The sequence below is a fragment of the Cheilinus undulatus genome, linkage group 11 (genome assembly GCF_018320785.1).
Source record: "Cheilinus undulatus linkage group 11, ASM1832078v1, whole genome shotgun sequence".
Lineage (NCBI taxonomy): Eukaryota > Metazoa > Chordata > Actinopteri > Labriformes > Labridae > Cheilinus > Cheilinus undulatus.
Window position 1 is genome coordinate 29,236,872 of NC_054875.1, and position 9,170 is coordinate 29,246,041.

The window sequence follows — 9,170 nt, forward strand, 5'->3', positions numbered from 1 at the left end:
AATCTACATTTGAGGAATCTTCTTTGCTGCACTACAATTTCCAAGGATGTGAAAGCATCTAGGAAACTTATCAGAGGTTGACTTTGCCTAAAAATCAGAGTCTAATAAAAGCATCAATCTTCATTTTTTACACAATGTTTTTTCCTCTTTTTCCCCCCATGATGACTCCAGTCAGAGCCCCCAAGGCCAACTACACTCTTATTGGAGAGGCTATACGTTATGTCATCCCTGCACCTATGCAATGCTCAATTGGCTGTGGAGGACAAAACTGCAAGTATGATAACCCAGGTTACTGGAGAGACGACCAACAGGCCATTAAAGGCCTCTACTCTTCATGGTAAACATATTTGCTATGTCCTGGAGCAGCTGTTGGTCAGTGGTAGTTCAATCCCTGGCTCCTGCAGTCACATGTTGAAGTGTTCTTGGTCAAAACACTGAACCTCAAAACACTGCAGCTGCTGCATCACTGGCGTGTGAATGAGTATAAATGGGATAAGCTAATACTGATGGACTGATGGCAGCCTCTACTATCAGTGTGTGAATGTGCTTTGATTGCATGTGACCTGCCGTGTAATAGTACTTTGAGCTGTCAGACAACTACACCACCAATTCCAAAAAAGTTGGGGCACTGTGTAAAATGTTAAAACAGAACGCACAGTTTTGCAAATCTCACAAACTACAGTATATGTTATTCACAACAGAACATAAATTACTCTTTAGATGGTGAAACTGAGACATTTTACTATTTTATGAAAACACCGTCCCATTTTGAATTTGATGGCATCAACACATCTCAAAAATGTAGGGACAGGGCCATGTTTACTATTTCAGTATCCCCTCTTCTTTTATCAACAGTCCGTAAACATCTGTTAAGTAAGGAGACCAGTTGCTGGAGTTTTGGGTGAGGAATGTTGTCCCTTTTTTGTCTGATGTAGGATTCATGCCACTGCCATGCTGGATTTTTCCTTTTACAATAGACTAAATGTTTTCCACAGGTGAAAGCTCTGCAGGCAGGCCACTTCAGCACCTGGACTCTTCCACTGCAAAGCCATGCAGTTGTGATGGATGCAGTATGTCAGTGGTTCCCAGAATTTTCACAGCCCGTACCCCTTCAGACATTTGACCTCCTGCCATGTACCCCCTACTCTCACTCACTTATAGCAGCTAGAAAAAGAAATGTGCCTATAAGCCTGCCGCCACCCCCACCTGTAACTTTTAGCATGCATAACATACAAATGAAATCTCTTGATGTGAATTATTTCTCACAAAATAGATTTATTTACCAGTATTGACAGTGACAATGCAATTCGTTTAACACTAGAGGGTAGCCTATATATTTTTTGGCAATGTGAGCAGACACCTCAGACTGAAAGCCTATATCTATTTATATGCCAGTTTCAAAATGTAATCAGGTTGTTTTCAAATCACAGTTTTATTTTTGTATTTTTTTCGGGTACCCCCTACATCATTTTGCGTACCCCTGGGGGTACAAGTACCCCAGTTTGGGAATCACTGTAGTATGTGGTATAGCATCGTATTGCTAAAATATGCAAGGCCTTCCTTGAAAGAGACATGGTCTGGATGGGAGCACATGTTGCTCTAAAACCTCTACATACTTTTCAGCATTGATAGTGCCTTTCTAGATGTGTAAGCTGTCCATGCCATAGGCACTAATGTAACTCCATATCACTGGAGACAAAAGCTTTGAACTGTGTGCTGATAACAAGCTGGATGGTCTCCTCTTTAGTCTGCAGGATAGGGTGTGTGTGGTTTCCAAAAAGAATTTAATATTTTGATTCATCTGACCACAGAGCAGTTTTCAATTTTGTGAATGAGCTTTGACCCAGAGTAGATGTCTGCCTTTCTGGCTTCTTCTTCTTTGACACAGCTGTAACAACATTTGTGGATGGCACAGTGAATTGTGATTTGCTGGGCCCATGCAGTGATTTCCAGTATGGACTTATGTCTGTTTTTAATGCAGCGCAGCCTGAGGGCCCGAAGATCACATGCATCCAATACAGACCTTTGATCTTGTCCCTGGCACAGAGATTTCTCCATGTTCTCTGAATCTGAATCTTTTGTTTCATATTATGTACTGTAGCTGATGGGATATTCAAAATCTTTAAATTTTCGTGAGGAAAAATTTTCTGAAATTGTTCCATGTTTTTGACCTGGTACCAATTAATCTATTTAGTTGCAAAATGCTCCTCCAGCTTTAGTTGCACTTACTTTTCCAGCCTTTTTTTGCCATGACTCTTCTTTTTTGTGATGTGTTGCTGCCATTAAATACAAAATGAGTGAATATCTTCAAAGAAATGTTCAAATGTCTCAGTTTTCACATCTGATATGCTGTTTTACTCTAATGCGAGTTAAATATGGGTTACCCCCCCATTTTTTTAATAACTCAGTTCGATCAGTATTTGTCAAATCAAAGTTATATCAGTTTAATGTTTTCTGATTCCTTTATTCATGTGTTTTCAACTTAAAAGAAAGACGTGTGGGTTACTATATGCTCACCCTTTTTTCTTATTCCCCTGTTCTCTAGGGTTAGTGACTTTCTTCTCGCCATGTCCAGACCATCAACTCAAACTATTGAGAAGTACAAGATCATTGATCAATTCAAAAAGTATATATGACTTTGTTTGTCTTTTTCCATTCTTCCACCAGCTACTCTGCACACAGCATCTAAGGAGATGAATAGAATGAAATGCTTAATTATCTGTTTGTTTCAAGGAATGGCATTAAAACAGTGATAAACCTGCAGATACCTGGTGAACATGCCAGCTGTGGAAACCCTCTGGAGCCAGAGAGCGGTTTCTCTTATCGCCCAGAGGTTTTCATGGAAAATGACAGTAAGTGCTTTATGCGTTGATCAGGAAGTATCACTCAAAGGCAAAATATGCTTTACTGAATATAAGCAGTAATCACAGAGACAAGATTTGCCGTGTAGCTTGAACAATAGCAGGAACAAGTGTTTTATAATCAATGTAAACGATTGAAAAATTATAAGCAATAACAATTAAGTTAATTAAAGGTGCCGTGTGTAAAATGTGGGAATATTAGTAACATCTAACAAATTCTAGATTGCGATGCTCACTTCTTATGGTAACTGTAGCATCCAGTGGGATTTTTTAAAATGGTCTTCTGTTACTTTCGCCCTTTCTATGGTGTTGCAGAAACATGCAAAATGCAAAAATCCAAGATGAAGGACTCCAGAGAGGGGACCCTCCTTATGTATGAACAAAAGGCTGATCCTGAATTAATAAAAATACTTTTATGTATTCAGGTGATAATATAAATTGAGATAGACCTAATTATCAATATTGTGTTTCACTTTTAACAAGTTTGTTTTTCTTTATGCTACTAGGATAAATATTATACGTGAAACTTTTGAACCACTTAGTCTGCCCACATTATGCAGACCAGCCACTTTGTGTTATGTAATTTTATGTATATTTTCAGTTTATGATTTAACCAGATTTTTAGACATTTTATTGATAGGGTCTTTAATTGTCAGTTTGATTCAGGGGTACCAGCATGATGTTAATTAACTGTACTGAGAACATCTGGCTGAGGCCTGGGATCTCCTCTTGCTACATTTCTTGAATTCCTTGTACAACACAATGGCAAATGTAAAACTTAAGTATAAATCCACATAATATATTTCCTATTAACAGCAAATACTTGACATTAACTTATTTCATTAATTTGATTCATTCAGAAACAGACTTTCATAACTTCTGTCATAATAATAACCAACGGTAATAGTAAAAATGTAACATATTTTAAATATTTTATCTTTCATTATCTTTTATTCAGAAGACCTATATTATAATGTTATTGCTACAAATAATGATATTAGTTTTTCTTTATTTCTGTTCTGCTCTCCTCCAAGATTTTAAAACTTCCTTAGCACCTCCTGGTGACCCCTGGGGATCAGGGTCAGGACCTCCACTTTGAAAACTAATGTGATCCTATACAACACTTTTACCATAAATGCCCCTCTTACAAAGCAACTACATTTTTTTACATGATTAGAAAGGTGATAGAAATCTTTTTATTTGCACTGAGGTTGAAGAGGGTGGTGCTGGTTTATTTAAGTTTGCTATATTGAAAGATGTTCCTTAATTCTACTCCCCTCAAGTATGTTAGAATAATGGGCAGAGTACAGAGGCTGCACTACAACTTTGAAAATAAATACACAAAAGAATTATCTTCACCATATTTCTGACCATTTTAACAGACATTAAAAATGTGGGATTTTAGGGTTAAGTCTATGGTACAACCATTGTATTGGATCATATAAGGTTGGCTGACATATTGTTTATATCAGCATCCTAGATTTGATGTACCTTGTTCAATGGAAACACTGTTGATACATTGCTCTATGTGTGCAATATAAATGTATGGCATGCAGCTGTATTTGCCTTTTCTGTTTAGCTTGTACATTTTTTACTGCAACAGTGCAGATGTGTATCCTATTTGCTTAACATTTGGTATAAAAATTGTGCTATGTATATCAGCACTCATGGGTTGTAATTTGTCAAATCGGATCTCCTGTTCTGAGATTAGTGTTGTATAATTTTTAACTACTGTGTTGCTGCACAGGTTTTAACGTAATCATCGTATCATTTCAGTTTATTTCTACAATTTTGGCTGGAGTGACTATGGAGTAGCCAACCTCACCACTGTGTTGGACATGGTGAAGGTCATGGCCTTCGCTCTGCAGGAGGGAAAGATCGCAGTTCACTGTCACGCCGGTCTTGGAAGAACAGGTAGATTTGTGAAGAATGTTGTATAATGTGTTTTCAGTGTTTCAGAAAAGTCTGATCTGTCATGTATAAAAAATAATATACAAAAACACTTTTCTTTCTGCTCTCAAGGTGTGCTTTTAGCATGTTTTCTGGCCTATGCTACCAGAATGACTGCTAACCAAGCTATTCTATATGTGCGTGCGAAACGGCCCAACTCCATCCAGACGCGTGGTCAGCTGCATTGTGTCAGGGAGTTTGTACAATTCCTTGCCCCTTTGAGGAGCGTGTTTTCCTGTGCTGAGCCTCAATCTAACAAAGTCACCCTGTCCCAGTATCTGAACCGCCAGAGACATATATTACATGGCTATGAAAGGAAGGAGCTGAGGAACCTTCCCAAGATTGTTCAGCTGGTGTCCAGGCTGCTGTTGGACATTGTAGAGAATCGACAGGTGATTGAAGAGGACATCCTGGAAGCTCCAGATCTTCATGACTTGGAAATGACTCTTAGTATTATTGAGCAGATGGGTCCAGAGGTGTTTTCAAAGGAGCCACGTTTACCAGGTTCGCCAACTTTACCTAGACATTTCAACGAGCCACCAATCTTCTACCATCGCAAGAGCCTGAGCTACAGCGAGTCAGACTTGAGGCGACTGGGCTCTCAGCTCAACCTCCTCACACAACCACTCAGCTCTTTGTCACAGACGGCCATCAATAAGCCCTTTGCTCCCTCACGGCCAGCTCACCCTCAAATTGATATTCACTACTGGAACAGCAACCTATCTGAGGTCTCACACAGCTCAACAGGCTCACTCTGGAAAGTAAAGAATGAAGAAGGCCAAAAAGACGGATCCATTCTGCTGCGGAAAGTGACCCAGAAAACAATGCTACGTAGCGAATCTGTGGGGAACAGAGAACCCACTAAAAAAGGCAGCATGCTGTCCAGGTGGAAAGCAGAGCAAAGGGAGGAGTTAGCCATGAACGGGAAAAAGTCTGAAGCTCGAGAAGAGGAGCAATCCGATAAATCAGAGGTTCCCTTCATCACCCTGCAGACAGAGCTGTCTCTGGAAAGCAGGAGGCTGTTAGTGGCACAGGCCCTGGCAGTCGACCTTTTTATTGATGGGGAAGAGGAGCACAAGAGCAAAGTCTTGGCATGGCAGGTAACTAATCCACATCAGTGGTGTGATAGGTTTTGTCGAGATGAATGCCTTGAAAACAATAACATAACTACAAATTATTTGGTTAGTCTCGACACACAAGGAGCAGGTCGCCCTATTTTGCACAGTAATACCCACATCCTCAGCCTCACACTTTTGAACACCTACACATTAGAAACATAATAACACCAAACTAGATGAGGAATCCCCTGGATTGGACTCAGAATGTCAGTGCTTGAACACTTTTAAAGGTGGCAGCTTTGCTCTTTGGTTTAAAGAAAAATAGAGGATAGCTTTTCCAGTCTTAATGTATATTTACAGAGATAAATTAATCCTGTTTTTATCCATTTCCATAAGGTTTTGACCAATCTTTGCCCCCAAACATGCCTGAATTGGAACTGTCTCTGTGAGGTTTTCTTCTTTCTTCCAATCCTGATTAAAAATCAGAATTGCACCAGCAAAACAAAGTTCTCAATTGTGCAGATATAATGATGCCTTAGACATGGGAAAGCAAGTCCACCGTTGTTCCTCTGGTAGCTAATGTGTTTGAATCTGATCTGTTTTTTCCTTGGTCAAATGTACAGTAATATTAGTTCATCCCATTCAGTAAACTGATTGTCCGTGATTTATAATAAAAGTGTCTGCAACAAATATATTAGTCTAGGTAAGATGATCACCTTTACAGACTCAGTTTGTGACTCATGGCTTAATATTGGTATTAAATAACATGTTGTCTTGATGCACTGTATACAGGCCGACCTAAACCAAGGTGGTGGCTGGGAGAGGCTCTGCTCAGAGCGGGACCCTTTCATCCTCTCCGGGCTTATGTGGTCATGGCTGGAGCAGCTTAAAGAGCCGGTCATTTCCGTGCAAGAGGCCACAGCCCTGAACCCTTACTGCACTGATGCTCAAACCATCCTCAACACACTCAGCCAGGTCAGGGCACACTATGCTGATTGATGCTTTAAATAAAAGTAATACTTCAGTGAATTACTTGGATATACTAAAACTCAAAATTTTATATTTTTTATACATGTAATATTTGTCTAAATGGTTTTCCAGGCTGCCAGAGAAACATTAATGTGCATACTAGACTGCATGGCTCAAATGATGACCATACCAGAAGAGGTTGAAGAAGCATTCCTGAATCGTACTATCAAAGCTCTCACCTGGGTAAGAAGAAATATCAAAAACATATATATTTATTGATATAACTCATAAATATATTTTCTGATTTCCTGGTTTTTGTATCAACAATTCTCATTTGTCTTTGAACAGTCGCAAAATGACTCAGAAGATGGAAGGAAAGTATACGAGTCGATGACTACAGTCCTACAGTGTGTTCTTTGGGACATGAGATGTGAGATCACAGATGAAGACGAGACACGTTTGTCTCCATGCTCTTTGAAATAGGAACTATCAGTCATTTTATACTCAAAGCAAAGCCTGTACCAGTTTGTGCCTTATATCAAAACTATCTCATATGTAACAACAGTATTGGATGTACTGTAACAAGTAGTATATGAAGATGTTTATCACTTACAGCTCTGTTTTTTTACCTCAGTGAATAGTGGAGATGAAATATTGAACAGTGATCCACTCATATTTTACAAAAAAATAATGCCTTAAACTCAGTCAGTCAGATCCAATCTACCTCAGCTACAAAGTTATAGTTATAAATTATCTGTACGGACTCATTTCTTATCAAGCTTATTTTTTGCTAACAGTGTATCCTTGCCTTTACCACTAACATAGTATTTTTCATCCATTGTTATATGTATGTATATGTTATATGTTCCAGTGTTATTTTTTTCCTGTACTCTCCAGATGCTACTCTTACCCGTGTTGCAGCTTGTTATTGAGCTTACACCTGATCTTTTACCAATCAAAGCCAGAGAACAGAGAACAATTTCTGGTCAATACGACAATTTAGATGTTCCCAAAGACAAGAAGAGGGACTTCATCCAAAAAAGAAACTTAAGAAAATAGAAGATGGGAGCAAAGTTAAAGCTTAAAGAAAATAAGTTTACAATGAATAAATAATCTGTTCAATACAGAAAATGAGCCTTGCTTACAAACCAAAAAAGCGTGGATCCTAGTGCTCGGTTTAATCTGTTTATCATGAAATTATCAACACCAATAAACACTTCTGCACAGAGAAAAAACTATTTTCAGATCCTTTAGTTCAGATCACTAACACTACATTCACACTGCACACCACAGTTATCAAATTCACATCTTTTTTTGACTCATATTTTAGTTATTTTTTGACTGATGAACAGCCTAATTTGTGCCAACATCAGATAAAGGTCTAACCTTTAGCTATGTGAAGCAGGTCTGAACATCCAAGTCAAATTGCATGTGGCTTTAAAATCACTCTTGAGAAACACTTGACACAATTCTGCCATGATGTGAGCAGCTGAGGTGGACCTCTCTTCCACTCAATGAAGACAAACATGGCAGACAGCTGTGATGAGAGGTAGTAAGTGGAGGGACAGTCAGGGGTTCATCTTTGGAGGAGGGGGTTCATCTTTGTATTTGAGGTGACACCTTTTTACAAGCAAAACTGGAGGTTTCGTAACTGATCTGTGTGTTTGAAAACATTTAAAATTTTGGTTCTCAACTGGTGGGTCAGGACCAAGATCTTTATAGTAAGCTAAAACTAACAACATAACTAAAATTAAAGTTTGAAAATCTTTTTTGTTAACTGAAACGAAATAAAAACTAAGCTTTACTAAAAAAAAAAAAAAACAGAAACCTTACTAAAACCATATAGTGCACTTACAAAATTCAAATGAAATAAAAATAGAGACAAAATATCCTTAGTCTTTGGCACAACCATACTGACTGGCACCCACACCCAAGTCTGAGGATTGTAAAATTGCCTGAATTGATTAGTTAAGACTTCACACAGTGGTAGTTTTATGTCTGGAGTTGTATTCACACATCATCTTTAGGTAAATAAAATGATACGTGAAAGGTAATCTGTCTGAGTATATTTTAAAAAAAATGATGACGTTCACTCAGCACCGACATGTATCAGAAAAAATGAAATTAACATTAATAAAACCTAAACTAAAATAAAGCATTTTTGCAAGATAAAAATTAAACTAACTAACTAACAAACCAACAGTAAAAACGAATCAAAACGAAACTGAAATTGAATACAGAAAGTGAAAGCGAACTAAAAAAATAAAAACTAATGAAAAATCCCAAACTTTTATAACCTTGGTCAGGACCCATAAGTGGGTCATGGATTTGT

General features: G+C 38.2%; 1 protein-coding gene across 1 annotated transcript; it reads left to right on the forward strand.

Moving 5' to 3' along the window:
- The first annotated feature begins 161 nt into the window (after positions 1-161).
- ptpdc1b (protein tyrosine phosphatase domain containing 1b) lies at positions 162-7,321 on the forward strand. The gene is made up of 8 exons (XM_041798744.1): positions 162-337; positions 2,546-2,626; positions 2,734-2,852; positions 4,638-4,775; positions 4,884-5,911; positions 6,662-6,844; positions 6,971-7,081; positions 7,187-7,321. Exons 1-8 carry the CDS (start codon positions 162-164, stop codon positions 7,319-7,321), a joined length of 1,971 nt encoding a protein of 656 aa, XP_041654678.1.
- The last annotated feature ends 1,849 nt before the right edge of the window (positions 7,322-9,170 follow it).

Bases quoted from the DNA above. Each gene is read 5' to 3' on its own strand.
- ptpdc1b (XM_041798744.1), top strand. From the start codon at position 162: ATGACTCCAGTCAGAGCCCCCAAGGCCAACTACACTCTTATTGGAGAG. The intron at 2,627-2,733 runs GTATATATGACT...GTTTGTTTCAAG, and splicing joins ATCATTGATCAATTCAAAAA to GAATGGCATTAAAACAGTGA. The intron at 6,845-6,970 runs GTCAGGGCACAC...ATGGTTTTCCAG, and splicing joins TCCTCAACACACTCAGCCAG to GCTGCCAGAGAAACATTAAT.